The 25,715-nt window shown below is 35.9% G+C and overlaps 2 protein-coding genes across 2 annotated transcripts; both read left to right on the forward strand.

Annotated features, from left to right (window-relative positions):
- The first annotated feature begins 265 nt into the window (after positions 1-265).
- On the forward strand, positions 266-4,604 carry LOC103854968 (signal recognition particle subunit SRP68). The gene is made up of 14 exons (XM_009131937.3): positions 266-438; positions 519-643; positions 729-795; positions 871-981; positions 1,331-1,526; positions 1,643-1,728; positions 1,800-1,995; positions 2,270-2,381; positions 2,573-2,700; positions 2,859-3,065; positions 3,157-3,266; positions 3,587-3,716; positions 3,890-4,039; positions 4,164-4,604. The coding sequence occupies exons 2-14, from the start codon at positions 550-552 to the stop codon at positions 4,386-4,388; spliced, it is 1,812 nt and encodes a 603-aa protein (XP_009130185.1). The 5' UTR covers positions 266-438; positions 519-549; the 3' UTR covers positions 4,389-4,604.
- A 6,004-nt stretch (positions 4,605-10,608) lies between these two features.
- LOC103854969 (ADP-ribosylation factor GTPase-activating protein AGD1) lies at positions 10,609-16,681 on the forward strand. Its single transcript, XM_009131938.3, has 19 exons — positions 10,609-10,959; positions 11,348-11,424; positions 11,520-11,620; positions 11,695-11,765; positions 11,958-12,020; positions 12,155-12,199; positions 12,287-12,352; positions 12,432-12,479; positions 12,573-12,668; positions 13,208-13,249; positions 13,325-13,528; positions 13,604-13,735; positions 13,825-14,049; positions 14,126-14,221; positions 14,303-14,632; positions 15,077-15,222; positions 15,321-15,414; positions 15,648-16,135; positions 16,220-16,681. Exons 1-19 carry the CDS (start codon positions 10,915-10,917, stop codon positions 16,332-16,334), a joined length of 2,484 nt encoding a protein of 827 aa, XP_009130186.1. The 5' UTR covers positions 10,609-10,914; the 3' UTR covers positions 16,335-16,681.
- The last annotated feature ends 9,034 nt before the right edge of the window (positions 16,682-25,715 follow it).

Consider the following 25,715-nt stretch of genomic DNA (forward strand, 5'->3'; position numbering starts at 1 on the left):
TATCATTTATTAGTACAAACTTTTTAGTTATAACATCAAATATAGGAGTATATAAGTTTTACCAATCACTCATTAGCTTTTTCGAAAATAATATAATTCGGTAAAAGTTAATATATATTTTGGAAAATTATAGTACTAGACCGCCAACAATTTACGAATTTGTAATGTATTTAAAGGAAAAGTAGACCAAATTAAATTTGGCGCAATAAAATTGAGGAACTAGCCCGAGGGGCCGACATTATATGGTTATGGGCCTTAAGGCCCATAATAAAGCCATATTAATCTGGACTTCACCAGACGAGATTATCATCCAACACCCCGTTACTAGTCGTCGTCGTCATCTCTTCGTGCACTCGCTTAAGATTCGATCAGAGCCTGAAATTTCGCAATCGGAATATTCCACATTCGCCGCCGTGGAATCACCTCATCAAATCAAAAGTACGGAAACCAGCTGAATTCGTCTTTCATTCTTTTTCGATTTGGTTTTGATGTATCCGTTTTGGTGTATTGTTGTTCAGAGAGGCTTTAGCTAGGGTTTAGGTGAATCAAATGGGGAAGAAGGAGAACGAGATGTCAGCAATGGAGATCGACGATCCGAAACTGGACGGCTCCGATCAGATCCTCCCTAGGTTCTCGATGAACGGTTAGTTTTTGTTTACTAGGTCATTACTGTGAAGTGTATATCAATAAGTTTGTGGATGTGTGTGACATTGTATTTGGCTTTACAGTTCTGCAGCTGATGAAGACTTCTCAGGCTCAGCATGGTCTGCGTCGTGGTGACTATGCTCGTTATCGGTAATTTATATCAAAAATTTAACCTCATTGGCCAAAAAGAAGTAATGTTATATAATGTTTATCTTGTTTGTGTAGGAGGTATTGCTCAGCACGGTTGAGGAGGCTATACAAGTCCTTGAAATTTACTCATGGCCGTGGCAAATACACTCGACGAGCCATTCTTGAATCAACTGTCACCAATGTTAGGTACTCCCTCCGTTTCAGTTTAATTATCGTTGTAGAGTAAAATTTCCGTTTAAGTCTCGTTTTATAGTTTGAGTGCAAAATTTATTAACAATATTATCCTGTTTATTTTTCTTTTTGTTGAAATATGGTTAGGTGTATAGGTAATGATGTCCTTAAGTTGTTTGCATAAACCTAAAATGACAATTAAAATGAAGCGGAATAAGTATTTGTTTGAGATGTGTTACTTGCGTGCATACATTCATGGTTTGGTTTGATGTGAAGGCTTAGTTGTTGCTTCCACCATAAAGTGATTTTGTTGCACTCACATTACCTCTAATTGAGTTGATGTTGTGTCTTTTGTTTGAAATAGGTTTCTTCATGTGGTTTTCTACATGGCGGAAAGAGCATGGAGCCATGCGATGGAGAAAAGACAGCTACCAGATGGGCCTAATGCACGGCAGCGGATTTATTTAATTGGGAGGCTGAGGAAGGCAGTTAAATGGGCTACGCTTTTCTCAAGTTTGTGCTCTGTTAAGACAGATTCCAGGACATCTCTTGAAGCTGAGGTATTTAACTTATCTACGGCCTTGAATGGAAGAAGAGAATACCTCTGTTGTAGTCTTTAAGCTTAGTTGTTTGTGTGCACGACGTGAGTCTCATACTTTATCTTACACTTTTGTAGGCATATGCTTCCTATATGAAAGGCACTATGTTGTTTGAGCAAGATCAAAATTGGGAAACTGCGTTGGCCTGTTTCAAAAACGCCAGGTTTGATTTGTTCAATATCCTCATTTTGAAATTTGGTAGGCTTTGTTTCTGAAACTTATTCCACTTTGCAGAGCTGTTTATGAGGAACTAGGGAAATATGGTGATCTAGAGAACCAAGTTCTTTGCCGGGAACGAGTTGAGGAGCTTGAGCCTAGTGTTCAGTACTGCCTACACAAAATTGGCAAAGCAAACTTGCAGACATCTGACCTACTTCAGATTGGTGAGATGGAAGGCCCTGCCTTGGATCTTTTCAAAGCAAAGATAGAGGTACGTAACATTTCAGTTTCTATCAGCCTCACCACCGAAACAATCGAATCTTGACCACATAATTGCTGAAGCATAAATTTTTTTGTTTTGTTAGTTTTTTCATCTGTTGTTAGAAATTAGGAGTCCGATTTGACCTTTGACACACCTAAATACTAATTACATGTATACGATCTTGGGACTCTTGAGTGTCTTGCACTGGTTCAGTGGTGAACTATTTCTCAGGTCTGTCTGATATTTTGGATTAATGTGTTGTATATTGTTCACTGTCACGTAGGCTGCTATGGAAGAGGCCAGATCTCAACAGGCTGCATCTCTTACAGAGTTTAATTGGCTTGGCTACAGATTTCCAGTTTCCAACCCAAAATCTCGGGTTTCTATTTTGAAAGGTTCGACTAACTTTTTCATATACTCTCTTTTGAATTACTTTAATATGCTGAAAATTTTGTCTGATCTTGGAAAAGTTTACTTACCTTAACCTTGTAGTTACTGTTGTGCGTTACCCTATTAATAAACCTGCCTTTATAGAAAATTGAGCATCTCTCTGCGACTCTTACTCTTGTGTTCCTTGTTCGTTCAGCCCAGGAACTTGAGAAGGATCTACAGGGCCCAACAGCAGAATCGCTCCCTGCAGAGAAAAAGCTAACCATATTTGATAAACTATTCACTGCATATAATGATGCGAGGAACACCATACGCAGTGACTTGGTGAGTCAATTTACAAGAGATCCTCTGATTTGTTGATTGGGTTCACCGAATAGCCTTTTGAAATTTTTAGAAAACGGTAGACAAGTTTTTTAAAGAGTTGTTTTGGGGGTGTGTTGATGTTTCTTTATTGATTTTACTAAGGAGCATACAAATTCTAGGTAAGTGCAGGAAATGCTGAGTCTGTTAAAGATGAGCTAAATGGTCTGGACAAAGCTGTTGGAGCTGTGCTAGGACAGAGAACCATTGAAAGGAACCAGTTGTTGGTTAAAATAGCAAAGAGTAAACTAAACAGGAAGCGTGATGATAAGAATGAAAAGGTTACTAAGCCTGAGGAGCTTGTTCGATTGTATGACCTTCTATTACAGGTTAACCACCGTTCCACCTGTTTTTTTTTTTTTCAAAATCGGATTTTGTTCGTCAAACCGTCGACATCTCACCTGCATTTATTTTTCTCAGAATGTCGCTGATCTTTCTGATCTCGTTAGCTCTGGACGAGACAGGAAACCCGAAGAGATTGCCTTCGAAGAAGAGTGTGAACGCAAAAGCTTAGCCTTTCGTGCTGAAAGGTTTAGTTCTTCACCTTTACGTTTCACTTGATTTTAGCATCTTTGGTTAGAGTTGACCCTCCTCCATTAGTAAAATTTGTTCACTAAATTAGGAATCTGATTCCTGGTCAGTGGTCACCCATTGTCTTCAACTACTCTTTGATACATATTATAACCACTTATTAGTTTCTTTAGTCCCTGTCTCGAGATATTCACACAGTTCTTTCCAGTTGAGAGAACTTAATAAGTAGAGTTAGTTTCATATACTGACTGATGATGCATTTAATTTTCGTCGTCCGTGATTAATTTAGCTACTGATATCTTCTGGAATCGCATTTCAGGTGCTTCTACTTGGGAAAGTCATATAGTCTAGCAGGAAAAAGGGTTGAAGCATATGCCTTGTTTTGCCGTGCCCGGTCTCTTGCTGAAGATGCCCTGAACAAGTTTCAGAACATAGCAAACAAAGACGAGGTATCCACTTATCATTTTATTTATTACCTCATACAAGGTCACTTAATAGCATTACTATACCCGGATAGAGATAATATGTTTATGGTGCAAGTATAGGCACATTACATGCCTGAAATATTCATCTCATAGATATTATATATATCCACTAATTTTTGTTTTATAATAATTATCAGGGAACAATCCAGGAATTGAAGACACTGAGCAGAGAATGCAGAGCTAGTAGTTGCATAGAACATGCGACGGGGATAATGGAGGAAGAGAAGGCGCCAGAGAATCTGTCAAAGAAAATCTCAGCTATATCACTAAACGAGACAGCCACTAAGGTACAATCCCTCTCGCTATCTACCTCCTGTTTCCACTCCCGCGGTTTGTGTTCGTGAGACTAGTAATTTTTCTTGTCTTGCAATGTCTCATGATAATGTTAAACCTTCTTATGTTAAACCTCAGGCGGAGAAATACTTGTTAGACAAACTGGATGTGTATGAATCAGCGGTTGGAGATGCAAACACAAAGATGGCCCCAAAGATTGAACGGTTCCCACCAGCATTCCAATCGATACCTCGTAATCCAATTGTGCTAGACCTCGCCTACAATTGCATAGAGTTCCCGGTTCTTGAAGAGAGGATGAAGAAAGGCCGGGGAGGTTTCTTGAGGTTTTTCAGATCAGGTTAAAAAAAAATCTCTGATTTTTAGTGTCCCTTTTGTTTTCACCACACTCCCTGAAACTACTTGTTTTTGCTCTTTTAGCTTTCGAAAAAAAAAACAGCCAGATGCATCAGATTTTTTATTTATTTTTTTAGACTATCACAGTTAATTAGACTGAGTATTATATTTTGCTCTTCCTTGACACTTTAAATTTTGGAGCATTGGCCTGTTTCGGTTAAATCCCTTAACCGGTTAAACAGTGTATTATCAACGCTGTACTTGTAGTCTAACAAAAAATAGGCTTGAAGGATTTGTGTGTGTGTGCTACGTATTACTTAATTTAACTTGGATAATAGCTCTATAATTTAATTTTATAAGGTTGATTACGATTGGTTAAATACGGATCCAGATTTTTAGTTTCTCACACGTTTAGAAAGTTCTCTCTGGGAAGTCAACTCTTTGGGACCATTCCGTCTCTTGCCTAATTTAATCATCATCCCTAGCAATACCAGTTTAACGCATCATTCTCCTTCATTTAATTAATAGGTTACCACACAATCTAATGTTTTTTTTTTTTTTGCTAAGGATGTTAATATCATAAATGAAATAAAAGAGTTTTTACAAGAGTAGAAACACTAATCTAAAATTGCTTCTCTGGCAAAAAAAAGAAAAACAGAGAGACAATTAAGTTACATTTGTGGTGATGCAAACATCAGTGGCTCCAAAGAGGTAGATAGTTGAGGAATCTTTACCTCCTGTTTCTTGCGTGGATGGTGTTGCGAATGTCTCTGTCTATGCACTTAATAATAGACTCCGGTGGAATGTGGGTGCTGTTGAAAAGGACATTGTTTCTTTGTTTCCACAGATGATATATCGTTGCGTGGGCAACCAGACAACGGAGTGTTGCTGGGGCTTGAAGAGTATCGGATTTCAACCATGAGAGCAGCTCCTGCCAGTTACAAAATAACCTACCAGAAGGTCGTAGCCTTAGAAGTGCCCATTTCCAGATGACAACACTATACTCACAGGTTAAGAGTAAGTGGTCTCTATCTTCAGCGAATTGAGAACAAAGACAACAGTGAGTAGGTATGAGCATTCCCCAAGAAGCCAGTCTAACCCTTGTGGGCATCCTGTCATAATTTGCAATCCACATATGGAAGGCTTGCTTTGGGACTGCTCCTTTGTACCATATCACTTTGGCCCAGTCTTTTATACTTTCCCTTGGTCTGATTGCATCCCATGTGCTCGCTGAAGAGAATGTCTGCAGCTTATTCCCATTAACTAGCCAGTGGTAGGAGTCCGGATCGGAGGAGACTGATGGAGGTGTGACCGTTGTCAAGTGGATATGTAGCTCTAGTGCACGGTCTGATCTTGGGTTTGGGAGTCTCCATCCATTCACATTGCAAGCCTCTGAGACTGTTGCTTGTCGGGGCACACAAAGGTCGCGAGGGCCAGTTTCTCCTAGGTACTTTATGAGAGGACCGAAAGGAGACCATGAATCAAACCAGAAGCTTATGGTTGTTCCATCTCCCACAGAGGCTCGTATAAATCTCTCAGCCAGATATTTGATCTTCAGTAGACACTTCCAGATCCAAGAGTGAGAAGGTCTTTCCTCAGCTGCCCAGTAGCAGGTAGATCCTAGATACTTTCTTTTCATCCAAGAAGCCCATAGCGATGAAGTCTGCGAAAATAGAAGCCATGTGTACCTTAAATACAGAGTTTTATTCCATTCATGGAAACTTCTAAGTCCGAGTCCCCCTTCTGACTTTGGCAAGCATACCGTGGACCATTTAACTTTCGCCTGATAAGCACCCTCCACTGTCCCTGACCAGAGGAATCTTGAGCAAAGGGATTCAATCTTACGTATACAGCTCTTAGGTAAGACGAAAGTTGTGATCCAAAAGATGACAGTTCCTGTGATCACTGATACTATCAGCTGTAGCCTTCCTGCATAAGACAATTTTTTTACTGCCCAACCCACAAATCTGCATCGAATTTTATCCATCAGAGGCTCATATTCGGAAACTCTCAACTTCCTTGACATAAGCGGCAATCCTAAATACCTCACAGGAAGGGAACCAGTAGTGAAACCATAACTAGATATAGCTGCGGTTTCAACCAGGTTCAGGCCCGCTGTGAAGAGTTGTGTCTTGTTGAAGTTTGTAACTAAACCTGACCAAGAAGCAAAATCATCAAGAGTTTCGACAATTCCATGAAGTGAGGAGCTGCCACCGTCAAAGAAAACCATCACGTCGTCCGCAAACATTAGGTGAGAGATGGCCAGGTCTTCTGTTTGCGGGTGATACTTTATGTATCCAGAGTCAAATCTTGCACGGAGTAATTGTGAAAACACCTCCATCGCCAATACAAATAGATAGGGTGAAAGTGGATCACCTTGTCTAAGACCACGTGAGCTTTGAAAATAACCACTTGAGCTGCCATTGATAGAAACTGAGAAAGAGGGTGTGGAGATACACTCAATTATCCAGTCTCTGAACTTTGTCGGTACTCCTAAGGCTTGAAGAGTGGCAATGATGAAGTCCCATCTCAGTGAATCAAAAGCTTTTCTAAGGTCGACTTTGAGCATCCCACTCGGTTGCACATTGTTGCTATTGTAGCCGTGGATAATCTCTGTGGCAAGCAATACATTTTCACCCAACATTCTACCCGGTAGGAAAGCAGACTGGTAAGGAGAAATGACTTCCACCAAGATTTTCTTTAACCTTCCTGCCAACAGTTTTGCAATCACTTTATAAAGTGTGTTCAGACAAGAGATAGGTCTAAAATCAGTCATTTTTGAGGCGTTTGGTATCTTGGGTATGAGGACTAAAGTAGCTGCATTCCATTGCTTTAGAAGCTTTCCTGAAGAGAAGAATTCGGAGACAGCAGCAGTCACTTCCGGTCCAACAATGGACCAGCAGGTAGAGAAGAATTCTGATGTGAAACCGTCAGGCCCACTGGTTTTGTTCTTAGGGAGAGAGAAGAAGGCTTCACGAATTTCTTCAGATGTGAAGTCCCTTGAGAGGCCTGATTTCTGAGCTTCATTGCAGCGAAACGGAATGAGAAGGTCAATGTCACTCTGCTCAAACAGTTGGTGTGGCACTTCGAGGTTGAGGAACTTCTTAAAGTAGTCTACAGAGTGATCAGCAATTTCTTTGGCTGAATCATAGCGATTTCCTTCCTCATCCATCAAGTAATGTATATGATTGATAGATTTTCTGGTATCTGTTAATCTGTGGTAGTATGCGGTATTACTATCACCCAATTCCAGCGCTGTGATTCTTGATCTTTGCAAGAAAAAAGATTCCTCAGCTTTAGCCAGGGTCGACCACTTTCGGTGAGCTTGGTCCTCCTTCTCAGCATTTCGAACAGAAGGGAAATCCATCAGTTGGCTCTGCATACGAAGGAGTTGCGTATGTGCCTCGCGCACTCTTTTTTCCAGATTTGAGTAGTTATCTCTACTGAAGCTTTTGATCTCAGGTTTAAGGAGTTTCAGCTTCTTTGAAACCCTTAGCATCTCTGATCCCGTGACATTGAATGTGAACCAAAGCTCTCCGAGAAACATCAAGAAATTCTGATTTTGCAGTATATAGTTGAAGAACTTGAATGGTTTCTTACTTGCCTGACTTTCTAGCTGGAGCGATACACCACAAGACGCATGATCCGAGAAGTCAGGTTCACCAAAATAGGCGAATGAGGTTGGGAAGCAGTCCAGCCAGGCAGAGTTGACGAGGACGCGATCAAGTTTCTTGGCCACAGGGTTGGTCTTAGACTTATTCCACCAAGTAAAAGTGCTACCTCTAAATGTGAGGTCAGCTAGCTCAGAATCAAGCAAGCAGTCCCTAAACTGGCGTGTGCGCAGATCGACGTTCAAGGTCACAGGTTTAGAGTGCTCTGATGGATCTAGGGTTTGGTTGAAATCACCTAAGACCAGCCAGGGTTTTGACATGACCGTAGGAGATGTCGCTGTGCTCGCTAGTTCATTCCAAAGCTCCATTCTCTCATCTCTGTCGTTTGAAGCGTACACAATGGAGATGATAACAGGCTGTTGCATTGAAGGAAGCTGAACCTCACATGTGATAGCTTGTAACGATTTATTTAATATCACCACCTTAACACTTGGATGCCAAATCACCCATATTTTACCTAATTCCGAGAACCCATAGTTGTCATCAAAATACCAGCTGGGAAGCAATCCGTTGACAAACTTCTGCATCTTCAGCTGCTTGACATGAGTTTCTATTATTCCTCCAAACAAAGGTTTCTGACCTTGGAACCATTTTTTGAATCCATTCCGATGACTATACACATTGAATCCACGAACGTTCCAACAAAAAAGGTCTATACACATGATTAAGATTTTTTGGGGCCACTGCCCCTCAAGAGTTTTCGTTGTCTTTTGGACAACACTTTTGTGAACTCATCATCAGAGGTGATATTCTCCGCTTCTACATCAGACTCTGACGTTTTTGAGGAAATGTCTGAAGAGTCGCGCTCTGCCTCTGAAGGTTCACGCTCTATCTCTGCAAGTTCGTGCCCTGTTTCTGAAATTTCTCTTTGCTCCGAGACGTTGCTAGGAGGTTCTCCACTGGATTCTCCCCTTAATAAACCTTCATGGTAGCTATTTGCATCCTGCTCGGGAGGATTAGCTTTGGGTTTGATTACCTCAACATAAGCCATTACCTTCTGCTGCTTGATGGGTATCATATTCTCCAATTTTTCTTTAGCCTTAAGTCTGCGGGAGCCCTCTTTCTTCTGAGTATTCTGAGCACGTTTGGGGCAGGTTTCCGATGAGTGAGAAGAGGACTTGCAATCTGGGCATAGGATTGGAGCTAGTTTGCACTTTTTTATATTGTGTCCAATCTCCTTACAATGGCCACAGACAGGGGGCATCCATGGGCTTGAAACTCCAATTCGAACAACATCTCCAGAATCAAACTGAGCGTTAACCGCCTCCGGCAGAGGGGATCTTGGATCGATAAGTGTGAGAACCTTAGCCACCTCTAAGTTTGTTTTGTTTGCTGTCGAAGGATGGAGCAGTTTGGGTTGACCCACCATTCCAGCAATCCTCTCTAAAGCATCCTCATTGAAGAATTGCAATGGGACGTTTCTTAGCTCGAGCCAAATGGGAGCCGATGTGAGCTCAGGTTTAGTTGGAACAACTCCTGGTTGCCACTTTCCCACGAACATTGTTTGGCCTTCAATCTGCCAGAGCCTTTGCGTTAAAACTCTATTTCTCGTAGCGTGATTTGGAATCCTGAAGAGAAAAGAGTTTCCTTCCATCTTTGACACTGAGATATCATTGTAGTAACGACTCCAAATACCATTGACTATCTTGTGTACCGTCCCTTGGGATGGTGGGTCATGGTAGAATTGTCCTAAGACAAAGCATTCCCAAGCTTTTTGGTTTTTCTCAATAACCGAATTTGGGATTTTAACGCAAGCTTCTCCAGAAGGAAGAGTAAAGGATGTTCCCTTCTTTAGGAGTAGTCGAGAGCCCTTAGCCACATCGCGCCATGTATCAGTAGCTGAATTTGACCCGGGATTGGTTTGGGGTAGGTTTGAATCTGCTTTTTTTCCTGGAGACTCAGTCGCAGGAGCAGAGTGTTGAGTTTGTTCTGGAATGGTTGGTTTAGCAACTGTCACAGGAACACTTTTTTTGAGAGTGGTCTCTGGGTTTTCCATTGCAGGAGTCACAGTGACTTCTTGGGATAAAAACGAAACTTTTAGAGGAATTTCGATGGTGGGGCTTCCAGGAACAACGGCGGCGGCGAGACTCGCGTCGACATTGGATGCTGGTGAGTTCGAATTCGAAATCTGAGGAACAGATTTGGAATCTGAAAAAGGTTTTTTTGGTGGGGATTTTTTTGGTGGGGATTTCTTTGGAGAGGGTTTTTTAGGAGGTTTTTTCTTCCCCATAAGGTGAGGAGGGCCTGGAAAGAGGTTTAGGTTAGGGTCCCGCCGTCTGGCTTGACGCCGTCGGATGAGTGAAAACGAGGACAGCGTTATCGCCTTTTGGGAGAGAAAGTGTCTGGCGCGTGAGACTCACCAAAACTTTTCTTTTTCCAAAATACACAATCTAATGTTATTGCAATCACTAGTCTTTTAAGTGTTTCATCATTTCTTAAATTTTGTTTTATCATAATTCATAACGCATAATCACATTATTATGGAGTTCTGTTGAATAAAGAAATAGTAGTAATAATTATTTATATTGATGTGGTTTTTATATTTATATATAAATATAAATGACAGCCATGGAAGGTTTCAGAGGTTTTGTTTGAACACGATCACCACAACATCAAAAGAGTATTTTGTATTTGTGTTTTGTTTTTGTCCATCGCACGATCTTTCCCTTATTTTCCGCCCATATTCTCCACTTCTCAATCCCAAAATAAGCTTTTCGATTTTCCAAAAAAGACAAAACACTTTTCATTTGGTTTTTGTGTGGGAAGAAAAAAAAAACACCGGTATTAGCTCTGTCCGCGTGGAGGAAGACGACGACGGAGGAAGAGGAGGTGGTGGATCGTTCTGTATACCCCGGTGAAGAAAAATGCATTTCGCTAAGCTCGATGATTCGCCTATGTTCCGTCAACAGGTTTGTTAATTTTCTTTTTTTAATTCTGTGATCCGTTTCGATCGTCTATGCATATGATTCCATTGCTCAACAGATAGATAGAGAGTTAGGGATAGATTCAATGTAAAATCTCTCGTGCCATTCTATGATCAAACAATTTAAAAAAAAAAAAAATCTGAATACATTGTGGAAACATGGATGAAGAAGCAATGTATCAGGAATTTGCAAATTATTGTTTAATCTAATATTCAGTAAATAGCTAGGCGGTAATTAGTCGTTGTTTTATAGGGGGATTAATGTTTAGACGAGTGTTTAGACTTTTTTTACAAAAAAAAAATGTTTGTAATTGTAAGCCCTCATGAGGCATTGTGTTGAATCTGCAACTAAATTTTTTTGTTGTGTAAACAAGATGCAATCTATGGAAGAGAGTGCAGAGTTGCTGCGAATGCGATGCTTAAGGTTCTACAAAGGATGCAGAAAATACACGTACGTTTTTTTTTATTATGACATTTCTCAAAATTTGGTATAAGAAAATTTTATAAATTCTGATATTTCGTTCTTTCGGTTATTATTATTATTAGGGAGGGACTTGGAGAAGGGTATGATTCAGATATTGGCTTTGCAAATGCACTTGAGTCTTTTGGAGGAGGCCATAATGATCCTCTATGTGTTGCTTTTGGAGGTACCTCTCCCTTTGTTTCTCTTTTGCTCTTTGGTGCACACTTATCTTAAAGGCAATATGTTATTTTATCTCAGGTCCTGTAATGACGAAATTCACTATTGCTCTACGAGAAATCGGGACATACAAGGAAGTTCTTCGTTCTCAGGTACTACTAAAACCCAATGCAGTCCTCAAAAGGGGATGGCCTTTAAGTATCTATGTACTTGGTTGAACTTATCTCCTTGAATGTAGGTTCTTTCTTGGGGGGTTGTATAGAGAAGTTTATTTTTGTTCGTCCTTCGATGTATATTGAAGAGATGCGTAACTGAACTATGATGTCTTTTCAACACTTTTTCAGGTAGAACATATGCTGAATGACCGGTTGCTTCAGTTCGTGAATGTTGATGTCCAAGAAGTTAAGGTACACTTGTAGACTACCACCAAACATTATGGAAAAACTACTCTGATGAGCCTTTTCAGATTCTTGCATTTTATGCTCAACATTTTTCTTTGAATTGGTTCTGACTTGTATATATCTTTAATTCTCTCACACAGGAAGCACGTAAACGGTTTGATAAAGCTTCCATCATATACGACCAGGTGCGTTACATTACTTGGTTGTTCACCACAAACATTCTGCTTGTTTGAAAAATTACATATTCATTTATGTGCATCTGAATGGAACAGGCACGAGAGAAGTATCTTTCACTAAGGAAGAGTACACGATTGGATGTGGCTGCCACAATTGAGGAGGTAATGTACAAATCTTATTACTATTCACAAACCAACCTTAGAAGGAAAAAAAACTAATTTTGGTAGAGAGGCATTTCAGGACCTACATAGCGCAAGAACGACGTTCGAGCAAGCCCGGTTTCATCTGGTAACCACTTTTGTATTCTAATGCTATGAGAGTTTCCAAGGTATTCTCTTATGATAAAACTTGCATAGTGTTTGTTTACTTCTATATGGCCAGGTTAGTGCACTCTCTAATGCCGAAGCTAAGAAGCGTTTTGAGTTTTTGGAGGCAGTGAGCGGGACAATGGACGCTCATCTCCGTTTCTTCAAACAGGCAAGCTATTTCAGTAAAAGCAATTTTAAGAAGCAAAAGCACAAAAACTTTCACCTGGAACCGATGAGTTTGGTTTTCCAAGGAAACCTATCATACAATGCTCTTTTCTAGGCTTGCGGGTTCGGTTAGTTCGGTTTTCGCTTAGCTCGGTACAACATAAATCTTACCGAATTAACCCAAAATACAGCTCGGTTCAGTATTCGGTTAGTCCGGTTTTCAAAATTTTCACCTGAGTTTTTGGTTTCGTTTAGATTTTGGTTTAATTTTATTAAAATTTCGGATAAATTTGGTTAGTTGGGTTCAGATTTTTGATATAGTTTGGGTATAATTTTTTTCTTTTTCTAAATTAAGAAAACCTAAGTAATCGATTGCCGAACCGGAAAACCGATTTATTTTAGAAAACCAACCGAACTGAACCGATTCTAACCGAACTAAATGAAATTTTGGTTCGGTTCAGTTCAAAATCCTAGGCCACTCTTTTCCTGTTTTTTGACATGAACTACTTGATTCCCTTTCTCACAAGAGACTCTTTCTTTCAGGGATATGAGTTACTGCATCAAATGGAGCCTTTTATTAACCAGGTCTGTTTGTAGAATGATTCTTGAGATTTCAGGTCTGTTCGGAATATGTTTATTTAATTTGAAATCTTATTGCAGGTGTTGGCTTATGCACACCAGTCCAAAGAATGTGCAAACTACGAAATGGCATCACTCAATGAAAAGATGCAAGAATACCAAAGGCAAGTTGATAGAGAAACTAGAAACTCATGTGGTTCTCCAACAGGGGATGGCATGAGACACAACTCAAGAAACTCACAAAAGGTTATAGAGGCTGTCATGCAATCTGCTGCAAAAGGAAAAGTAAGGGAATAAAACCTTTTGTAATAAGACTTACTCATACCTCATATCCTTATATACTGTTTTGTCTTCCTACAGGTTCAGACAATAAGACAAGGGTATCTGTCTAAACGTTCCTCAAACTTGAGAGGTGACTGGAAAAGAAGATTCTTCATCCTTGATAGCCGTGGGATGCTTTACTATTACCGCAAGCCTTGGAATTGGTCTTCAGTAAGTTGCAAAACTTATAAAACAATTTTGTTTCTTATCCTTCACTGAGAAAACATATCTTAAAACATTGTGTTTCTATTTGATATCAGAATGGAAGCAGGTCTGTTGTTCATAGGAATATGACTTCAGAGAACAGTCCAGGGCTGCTAAGTAGATGGCTGTCTTCTCATTATCACGGCGGTGTGCACGACGAAAAACCAGTTGCACGGCACACTGTGAATCTACTTACCTCGACCATTAAAGTTGATGCAGATCAGACTGATCTAAGATTCTGCTTTCGAATTATTTCGCCGACAAAAGTTTATACATTGCAGGTATATTAGAGAGAGAACATGGTTAAAGATCTTCTGTTTCTTTACCTATAGAAGCTTACCATTGTTATTGATATAGGCAGAGAATGCACAAGATCAGATGGACTGGATCGAGAAAATAACTGGAGTTATTGCTTCTTTACTAAGTTTCCAGACACCTGAAAGAGCAATCATGGTAAGACTTCATCTGCTACTACTGTTAGATCTTTCTTGTGTGACAGGTTATCTGTTTTCACTTATAATATCATTATTACAGCATCTTTCTACAGTGGATGGAGACACTTTCTCTGCAAGTGATTCCGGTTCTTTAGCAGATCCATATGATTTCGAGCAGGCGGAAGGTAGAGATTCCATAGTGGAGAATCCCATGACAGGAGGGAACCGTTCGAGGTTCTCAGGGTGCTTGCAGCAACATGATATGATGAAGACTGAAAAGCCAATTGATGTGTTGACAAGAGTGTTGGGGAATGAGAAATGTGCAGATTGTGGTGCTCCTGAGCCTGATTGGGCCTCTTTGAATCTCGGTGTCCTCATATGTATCGAGTGTTCTGGTATACATCGTAACCTTGGTGTTCACATTTCAAAGGTAAACCATTAAAAATTTCAATCTCTCAGCTCTTCATAGATGACTAGTTACTAAACGGATTATCCTTTTTTCTTTTTGTGCACACTAAACAGATTATCCAGACTATAACAAATTATTGATTTATTCTTATATATTTTATATTTACATTAGATTTTTAGTTTTGGGGTTTAATTATAAAATTATTTTGATAAATTATGAAAATTACGTATACAAAACATAAACTAGACATTGTCAGTTTTCTCTAATGTTGTTACTTAATTAACAAATTTTAATCGATTTTGACCAATTTTATCCAATTTAAAACGGTGTAAACCGATTTGAGTTCCTTTAACTTGGACCGATTTTTAGAACATTGGTCTTCTCACAAGAAGGTAGTCTTGAAGTTTTCCGTTTTTAAAAATAGCTCTATAAATTTGGTATGAAGTATTCAACCTTGTCATGCAGGTCAGATCGCTCACACTTGATGTTAAAGTATGGGAACCATCGGTACTGACGCTGTTCCAGTCGTTAGGTAACGTATATGTAAACTCAGTGTGGGAGGAGTTGTTGAACTCAGAGAGTAGATCTTCTAGTGCTAGTAGGTCTTCAGGGTAAGTGACTACCTATTCTAATCAGTTGTATTTGTGCAAAGAGGAAGCTTGTTGTTACATCTACTTACACTGTATTCAAACTTTTTTCTATTTACTAGCACTCCCAAGGCAGATCGACCAAGAAAGTTTCTTGTAAGGAAACCTGGTTTCAGTGATCCCATCTCTGTGAAAGAGTTGTTCATCCACGCAAAGGTATTATACTATTATAAATAAGTCCTGACTTAATTAAGCAGAGTTTTTAAAGATCTCATGTGTGTCCAATGTTCAAAAAAATCGTTAGGCAGTAATTAGGTGCTTTATACGGTGTTATTGATCAGGCAGGCTCCCTAGACTGATTTTTTTAACGCCTAGACTGATTTTCTTAAAAATCGTTTAAAAAAACGTTTTGTTTAGGTTCAATTGCTAATATCAATGGCTAATTGCAGTACTCAGAGAGGATATTTGTCCGAAAAGCAACGGACAGTCAGCATTTCCAGGCAGTATTCCAAGAGATTTGGGAGAATGTCCGAGCCAACGACAAGAAATCAGTTTACAAACACATTGTCTGCTCTGAAGCAGATGTGAATGCGCTACGTGGACAAGCGTCCTACACCGTGTCTTTACCCTTATCAAAGATGATGCAACTGGACGCGAAGGAGGAAACCCTTGAAGCCAAGTTCAAGAGCATTGACAAGGAGTTTCAAGAGAAACCAGAAGGAACTTCAAGAAGAGACAGTGAAAGTATGGTCAGAGAAGAAACTTCAAACGAGTGCTCTTTGCTTCACCTTGCTTGTCTCTCTGCGGATATCGGTATGGTGGAGTTGTTGCTTCAGTACGGTGCAAAAGTAAATGCAACAGACTCAAAAGGTCGGACTCCACTTCATCATTGCATCATCAGCAGGAGATACGCTATTGCCAGGTTGCTGCTTATGAGGTAAAACTCCATCTTGAGATTTCATTTACTACTAGTATTAAACTAGACAAACGTTATAAGTGTGGTGCAATGGTTTGATCACAGGGGAGGAGATCCAAATGCTGTGGATAAAGACAGTAACACACCGGTCAAATATGCTTCAGAGACAGACCTTAATGACAGTGAACTAATTGCTTTATTAACAGACTCCAAAAGATGATAACCATTTGAATTGCTTATCACACGGAAAAGCAAAATGGTATAGCACTAGAAGAGTGTTGCTCTATTGAACTCTTTGCGCCTTTTAGTTCGTTTCATTACCCATATTTTTGTTCATGAAGAGCGTAGAGAATGCATGTAAAGATTTGTTTTGGTGGTTGCTAGGTTGATAATACTGGTGTACATATGGTCTTTTTTGGTTTCTCAAATCTTTTTTTTTTTTCTTTTTGTTGTTGGTGTAATGAAAAGACAAAGACACCATTGTGTGTGTTCTTCTGTTCAGCTTTATGTTCTCAGACCGAACTTTGTGAATTTTCTAGAAATTATTTAAAGTATATCTTTTATGAAGTGCTATGTTATTATTTATAGAGAGACTTTGAATTAAATAGTATTATGTAGCTCTCAAGAAATTGATATATATATATATGGAGAGGTTATGGGAAAGATATGATGAAGATCTCCACTGAGTGGAAAGTTTCAAATGATGCATGAATGTTTACCCAGATACATAGTGTGTGAAATGCATGGTTTGACCAAGTTTCTTTCTTGTTTTGTTTTTACGTGTGAGCCAAAAGTCGACGAGTGTGGGTAAACATAAACTAATAATAATTCATTTGTTTTATAATTATAGAACGTGTTCTAGTTATTTACACAATATGTGGTCATGTGCTATACTAAACATATTCATGAAATACATCAAGACAAATATGTATAAATTTAATACAAAAAAAACTTTTAATTGGTGAACTATGGTTAACAACTTTAGATGTGTGTTTTGTGATTTCGAGTGTTTTCAAATTTATTGTTAATCATGAATGCATTATTTCACTCAAACTTGGATCAAACAACACGTTAAACAACATATTTTATCATTCAAAAGTTTCAAACTACTAACTATGATTAGGGACTAAGTGTTGATTGGGTAAAATTAGTATTTACTGTGGATAAAGCAAACGCTCTCGATGAAACTTGCGTTCTAGATCTTTTTTTTTGTCAAAGATATTTAAATATATGATAACGTTGACAAGTAATCATAGTCGTTGTATGGTCTAGTTTGGATGCGAATTCAAGTTCAATGTTCCAATTACCAAATAGAACTTGAAGTAAAACATAATGGCCAGAGTAGGAAATTCATATTATAAGATAAAAATATTACTGAAATGATTGTGTTGGAAGCAAGGAAGCACTGACTAAAGAAAACAGCTTAATCAAGCACCACTAAAATCATATTAGACGGAGTCAGCATCATTAGATACCATTAATTTATTGTTAATGACCCATCTACCAAAGTTTACTTGATAAACTAGTGCATTCCATTTTCATAACCACTGAGTCGATTGATAATTTAAATTACAATAATTAGTGTTCTTTTGCGGTCAAAGAAAACGATTAAAGTAATTTTCTTAGAGTGATGTTTAGACATTAAAAAAAAAATGTTTAGACAGAAATAGTATACCTTCATCGAGAAAGAGAATTTTTCCAAATTCAGCTAGCAAACAGTTAGATTATGCAAAATATTATTTACCTTGTCTAACCAAAATAAATACTAATATAATTTTATAGTTACAGGATCTTTTTCATTTTAAAAATTATATCACGTGAGCATTTACATATTTTTTGAACTTTGTAAACATTTTCATTTCCATCTGAATTGCTTATCACACAGAAAGCAGAATGGTATAGCACTAGAAGAGTGTTGCTCTGTTGAACTCTTTGCGTCCTTTAGTTCGTTTCCTACTCATATTTTCGTTCATCAAGAGCGTAGAGAAAGCATGTAAAGATTTGTTTATACTCTGGTTGGTATAGTCTTTTTGGTTTCTTAAATCTGTTTTTGTTGTTGGTGTAATGGAAAGACAAAGACACCATATTGGTGTGTGTTCTTCTGTTCAGCTTTATGTTCTCAGACCGAACTTTGTGATTTACGATTTTTTAGAAAGTATTCAAAATATTCTTTTTATGAGTGCTATGTTATTTCATTGAATTAAATAATATTGTGTAGGTCTCAAGATGTTGAATTATATGGGGAGGTTATGTGAGGGATATGGTGAAGATCCCCACCTCCACTAGAGTGGAAAGTTCAAATGGTGCATGAATGTGTACCCAAATACGTAGTGCGTGAAATGCATGGTTTGACCAAGTTTCTTTCTTGGTTTGTTTTTACATGAGAACCAAACAAAAATTAGAAAAGTCTACGAGTGTGGGTAAACATAAACTAATAATAAATCATTTTTTTTATAATTATAGAACGTGTTCTAGTAAATAACACAACATGCGACTGTGACATGAATACATGACGATTTATTTATTTTTTGCTAAAAAGATATTGGTATACACAACGTGAGGTGTAAAAAGACATTGCGGGTAACCTTGATATGATCAAAGATTCATTAAAAACATCTAGAAAAATATGTATAAATCAAAAAAAAAATTTAACTCTTTCAAGTAATGAACTACGGTTAACAACTTCTTTTTTTTTTTGAAAAAACTACGGTTAACAACTTTAGATGTTAGTGTTTATGGTTCAGAGTGTTTTCAAAATTATTCTTAATCATAAATGCATTATTTCACTCAAACTTGGATCAAATAACACGTTAAACCTCTTTAACCATTCAACCTACTAACTATGATTGGTAAACTTTGTGATGATTGAGTAAAAGTAGTGTTTATTAACCGTGGATAAAGCGATACGCTCTCAAGGAATCTTGCGTTCTAAATCCTTAAATATATGATAACGTCGACAAGTAATCATAGTCGTTGTATGGTCTATAGTTTGGATGCGAATTCAAGTTCAGTGTTCCAAATTACCAAATACCAGTTTGAAATAAAACATAATGGCCAGAGTAGGAAATTCATATTATAAGAGATATATACATTATTATTTAAATGTTGCTTTTTACTAATGTCGCACTTCTCCAAGTTGATTATACGCACGAGAAAATAAATTGAATGATTGTGTTGGAAGCAAGGAAGCAGTGACTAAAGAAAACCGCTTAATCAAGCACCACTAGACAGAGTCAGCGTCATTAGATACAATTAATTTATTGTTGATGCATGACCCATCTACCAGAGTTAGCTTGATAAACTAGTGTATTCCGTTTTAATAACCATTGAGTTGATTGATAATTTAAAATACAATAATTGGTGTTCTTTTGCAGCCAATGAAAACGATTAAAGTAATTATCTTCTTAAAGTGATGTTTAGACAGAAATAGTATACCTTCTTCGAGAAAGAGAAATTTTCTAAATTCAGTTAGCAAACAGTTAGATTATGCAAAAATATTATTTACCTTGTCTAACCAAAAGAAATACTAATAAACTTTTACAGTTACAGGATTTTTTTCATTTTAAAAATTACATCACGTAAACATTTACGTATTTTTTTTGAAACTTGTAAACATTTTCATTTGTAAGTAGGATTTTATGTTTATAACTAGTTATAAGAAACCATAGGATACACAATTTAAAAAAAATTAAAAAAAATTGCCACTCAAATTTCTAGCAACGATTTTTTTTATAGCATAAGCCGACAAGTATAAGACATGCATGGGAAAATTGATAAACCCCGGTTAAATGAAAATTTGAAACATAACTAAAAAGAAACATTTTAATATACATCAAATTGCTAGTTTATAAGTGTTTTTCTTAAGCTGACGAATTTTGAAAATAAAAATATTAACTAGTCGTTGAAAATGTCTATATTATGTATTGGGACACAAATAGGATCCAAAATGTTCAGCACAGACGTTTTAATGCTGTCTCGACACTTGGCATTTTTTTTTTTTGAGAAAGGGCTTACACTTGGCATATGTTTTGATATATTTTATAAAAATGTTGACTGATTATACTTATAGATGATCAAGTATGTTATCGCTAATTGACTTGTTAGGTGAAGTTATCTTATATGGTGGAGCCATGTGATTAATTTGAAAATTTTAAGATAATGTTTTAATTGATCCCATGATATATATTAAATGAAATTGACGTACATGGGCGGCTATCGTTATGTGCATGTATTAAATTGTTAATGGGTTTTGCTTGTCTTTTTTTTTCAGAGTTGTTATTGTATTCCAAAAATCTTCTTTATAAAATTGTTGCTATATTATATATGGTTTGAATCTCACTACCAATAAAACACCAAGCTTGGGAAATTAGGTCATATGTACACAAAAGATCACAAATTAACTAACTAAAACCCCTCCCCCTCCTCTCTCTCTCTTACTTTCTCTTCCTATTTCTCTCTGTTCTATCTCTCAAAATTTAATTTCCTATTTTTTTATTTGGCAAATAAGCCCTTATATTTTCCCCAAAACAATTAAACAAATTGCAATTTTCTGTAGACGGTAATAGATGTGATTAAAGATGAAGGTAGGTAAGGTAAGGTGCTTTTATATGGCTGGACCGTTTTAAAGTTCGTGTTGTGTGTTTTGTCTAGCTTTAAATGTGATTATCACCCTTTTTCTGCGAGAAAGATAGAAAAGTCATTAACAAAAAAGTTTCATAATTAGTTGAAAAGGATAATATACATATACAAGTATTAAAACATATACAATGTATATAAAGGTATAAAAAAGTTACTATAATTGATCCTTAGAAGCCTGGCTCGAGACGGCCAATCAGATGCTACGAGCCGTTTGTCACTGATTGACTAATCAAATCTCAATGATCCAATCCAAATTAGCATTCCTACAAGTTTTAAGCAATGATTATGGAAATTATTAAGTTTAACCTCTGAAGAGTTAAGTATAGTAGCTAAAACCGTTGTGTTGTCTTTTTATTAACATGTTATAAGTTTAATTTCTGTTAGAATTTATTTATATTTATAAGAAATAATTTAATATAATACACTATGAACTTTTACTCTTTAATTTTTTTTTTTTTAAATAATCAAGGAAATGAGGGAAAGGAGAAGTTGGTCTGTAGGTTAGGGTTCAAAGATGGGAGAGATTAGGACAAAGTAGTGAATGAAGCGTGACCCATTCCTTGAATTAGTGCTCCTTAATCAGACGACACGTATAGGCCCCATCTGTAATCACTTCACATTATCATTTTAATAAATAACTATGTTCAACAAACCACAGTCTGGCATTAGTTAAATTATTTTGTAACCAATAGTACTGTATAAAGGTTAACCCGAAAACCTTATATTTTGTAATGCGATGTGCAATTTGGAATGCTAAGAAAAAAAAGATGGTCATGGATAACTTCGCATAAGAAATTCGATCACTAAAAAAACTAAGAAGAATAATAATGAATTTATTAATTCGTCAGCGAGTAAGGTTTCAAATGCATAGTCAAAATCACTTTTTGATTATATCATCTTTAGAAGATGGTGCATATTTTAGCTTATGTAATAATTTGTCTTCAAAGGCTTTGCTTTTTTTTTTGAACAACTGTCTTCAAAGGTTTTGCTCTGACTTTATAAATTTGAAAACATCTTATTAATTGGTTGGTGTTAGGGAATGATTTTTTTTTTTTGAGCAAGAAAAACAGTTATCCAGTTTTTTTTTTTTCTTGGAATTTATAGAGTAGAATGTCACATGTTACTCTCCTGCTGCATTGGAAAAATATAAATTATGTCTGTGTAATCTCGATAATTGACGAATATTTTGGCATATTCATTATCTACGCCAAACAAGTTTTCTTACTGGAATGACAACAGCCAAATTATAACACATTTTGCTCGTTATCCATCAACCCTATTTCTCCAGCTTTGTATCATGCACCGATCGATCATCAAGAAAATAAAAACAAAAATAAATTAAAAAGTAGATAGCTGTTCCCGTATGTATAAAGTGACATTCACGTGTGTGACCATGTACTACAACGAATTTAAATATTTTTTCCTCTGTTACAAATTGTAAGATGTTTTGATTAAATGCACAAGTTTAAGATGTACATTTTTGAAAAAATAGTATTAAAGATATAAATTAAAATTAATTATTAAAAACTTATAACATAATTGGTTATACAGTTTTTTTTTAATAAAATTAAAAACTTAATTTTATACGCTTTAAAACAGAGTGAATATTTGTTATTTTTATAACATCTAATTTAAACATTGTTTGATTATTAATCTGGCATGGTATAAATTTTGTATCCTTTGAAAATATCAGATTAAAAAAAAAGGTACGATAAGAAACGGATTAAAATTTAATTAATTAAATTAAATAAAGGGGTTTTTCTTTTAAACGGACAAAGATTCACAATGAAATGGTTGTTGCTTTTAGGCCACACACACAAATGGTGCACAGTTCTCATGTGTCCCACACCTCTAGCAAGTGCGTTATCAACACGTGAATCTTCTCTCCCAATTTCTCGTCCATTTTCTCTTTTAACATATCGCGTGCACCCACTCACTTGATCCTAAAACATTTATTTTATTTTGACTCTATTCCAACGGTGTTGATTATTCATTCGTTATGTGATGTTAAATATGAAAGAATTATTGTTTAGATATAGTTGCATCGATCAATAATCATATTATATAATTTAGCTTAAAGAGGGATATTTGCAAGTTGAGATATAATTGTCACATGTTTGATGATATATACGTCGGCAAACAGCATGCATGACGAACGGTCCGTTTCTTATTAATATTATACGTGGTATTTTTTTTTTTGTAAAAAAGCTTTCAAATTTAAAACAAAATAACATACATTGTATAGTTTTTTAACCATAAAATTTGAAAAAGTATGATGACACATACCTCATAATCAACCAAGCATCAGCTTACAAAAAAAAAAGATTTATGATACATAAGCTTAATGAAACAAGAGAATGATGAAATCACTAAGAAGATGGATGGTAGTATCCGCGGTCTCGACGACCTTGTTTATCCCTTCTTTTTACCGTTTTCTAATCTATATCTTGGAATTTTTGAAGTAGTTTTATTAGTCTTCCACCTCGTGACATAGTGAGGTTTGCCGTAGCATCCAGTGGCGGAGCCACATGCATCAAGATGGGGGCCACTGAACCCAACAAAAATTTGAAAATTAGTGTAAGTTATTGAATTTTAATCTGTATGCCCCCATTCAAAAAAATTTGTTGCCCCCATATCTTTGTTTAAACTGTAAACCCACTTAAAATTTTTAGAAAATAGTATTATATTTAAGTCCATTTAATATTTATGCCCCCAACAAAATATTTTCTTGCCTCCGCCACTGGTAGCATCACTTTAGCAAATGTTAAATGACTTTGTAACGCAGAGATGAACTCGAATTATGTATGAAACCTGGAAATAGACAGAGTACCTCGCCTTAAACGAGCGGATCTGTAACATCTGGACTGCCATGCAATGGTACGTTACGTGATCGATGCATAATTATTATAATTGTTTCTTTATTAAGAAATTTTATCATAATTGTTTTGCATGGATTGTTGTAAAGTGACATTTTTCACTTACTAAAACATTGATATGTACAGTTACAAAACATTGAATGATAACATTTTCTTTCTATAGTAATTGCTCGAGGAAATATCTATTATCAAAAAATTAAGAAATCACTACAAGAAAACAGCGACATACTGAGGGAAAATATCGTCGGTATGTCGTCGGAATAACGCTATTCCGACGACATACCGACGAAAAAAAGTCCTCGGAAATAACTCCTCGGAATTTCATTTTTCCTCGGAAATTCCTCGGAAATTTCCGACGGAATTCCGAGGAAACGAATTTCCGAGGAAATTCCGAGGACCACATGTTCGTCGGAATTTCCTCGGAATATTCCGAGGAAGATGTCGTCGGAATATCCCGAGGGATACACTTCCTCGGAATATTTCCAAAATTAAAAAAAAAAATATAAATTTATTTTTTTAAATTGAAATTCGAAAATATAAAATTAAAATTGAAATAGAAAATATATTTAAAATACAAAAAAAATAAAATAGTTTTTATAAATAAAAAAAATTTTTATAAATACAAAATTAGTTATAATAAATATAAATATTTTTATAAATATGAAATCATCTTTTTATAAATACAAAATAGTTTTTATAAATACAAAAAAACTAAAATAGTTTTTATAAATAAAAAATGTTTTATAAATACAAAATTAGTTATAATAAATATAAATATTTTTATAAATATGAAATCATCTTTTTATAAATACAAAATAGTTTTTATAAATACAAAAAATAATAAAATAGTGTTTATAAATCAAAAAAATGTTTTATAAATACAAAATTAGTTTTAATAAATATAAATATTTTTATAAATATGAAATCATCTTTTTATAAATACAAAATAGTTTTTATAAATACAAAAAATAATAAAATAGTGTTTATAATAAAAAAATGTTTTATAAATACAAAATTAGTTTTAATAAATATAAAATAGTATAAAAATTAAAAAAATAGTTTAAATAAATCACAAAAACAGTTAATAATTACAAAAAATAGTTTTAAAAATATTTAAAATGTTAAATAATTACAAAAAATAGTTTTCATAATATTAAAAATGTTTAATAAATATAGAAATTTATATTTTTTATATAAAATACATAAAACGTTTTATAACCACAAAAAAATGATTTTAAATATTATATATATGATTTTTAATCTTAAAAAAGTTTTATAGATTTTAAAAATGTTTAATAAATATATAAATGAATTTAAAATGCAAAAAATAGATTTTATATACAAAAAACGTTTTCAATATATATATATAATTACAAATTCGATTTTTATAACCACAAAATTAATAAAAACTAAAAAAAAAAATTCAAATCAAGTGATACAAATCAAATCTACCATTCACCCTAACAAAATCTATAAATCTACCATTCACCCTAACAAAATCTATAAATCTCATTCCAAAATCATCAAATCTACTTAAAAACCATACAAATCTAACCTAAAAGAGTGGGATAGGGTTCATACATGAGGATTAGGGTGGAAATCGCGAGGGAGAAGAGAGAAAGCGCCGCAAATCGCAAGGGAGAAGAGAGGAGTCGACGAAATCGCTAGAGAAAGAGAGATTGCGGCGGAGAGAAATGGGGAAGAAGGTCGGGCTCGACCTAATAAAATGAGGGGTCCGACGGAAATTATCCGTCGGAATTTCCTCGGAAATATTTACTATATCCGTCGGAATTTCCTCGGAAATCATTAATTCAATTTTCGCGAAATATTTGGCGGCTTGGTTTACCCGGTTAAATGAAAATATTCCGAGGAACCAGGTTTCCTCGGAATTTCCTCGGAATTTACCGAGGAAATTCCGAGGAACCAGGGTTTGGAGTTTCAAAACATCGATTATTTTCGCCGTATTTCATTTCTTATACAATTATAATGCATACCATTGAGGATTCTTTGTATAGATGATCATAAACCATGAAATAACAAAATTTCAAAAATAATTGTAAGTATTCTCTTTACCGTTTGTTAAAGTG

The sequence above is a fragment of the Brassica rapa genome, chromosome A02 (genome assembly GCF_000309985.2).
Source record: "Brassica rapa cultivar Chiifu-401-42 chromosome A02, CAAS_Brap_v3.01, whole genome shotgun sequence".
NCBI lineage: Eukaryota > Viridiplantae > Streptophyta > Magnoliopsida > Brassicales > Brassicaceae > Brassica > Brassica rapa.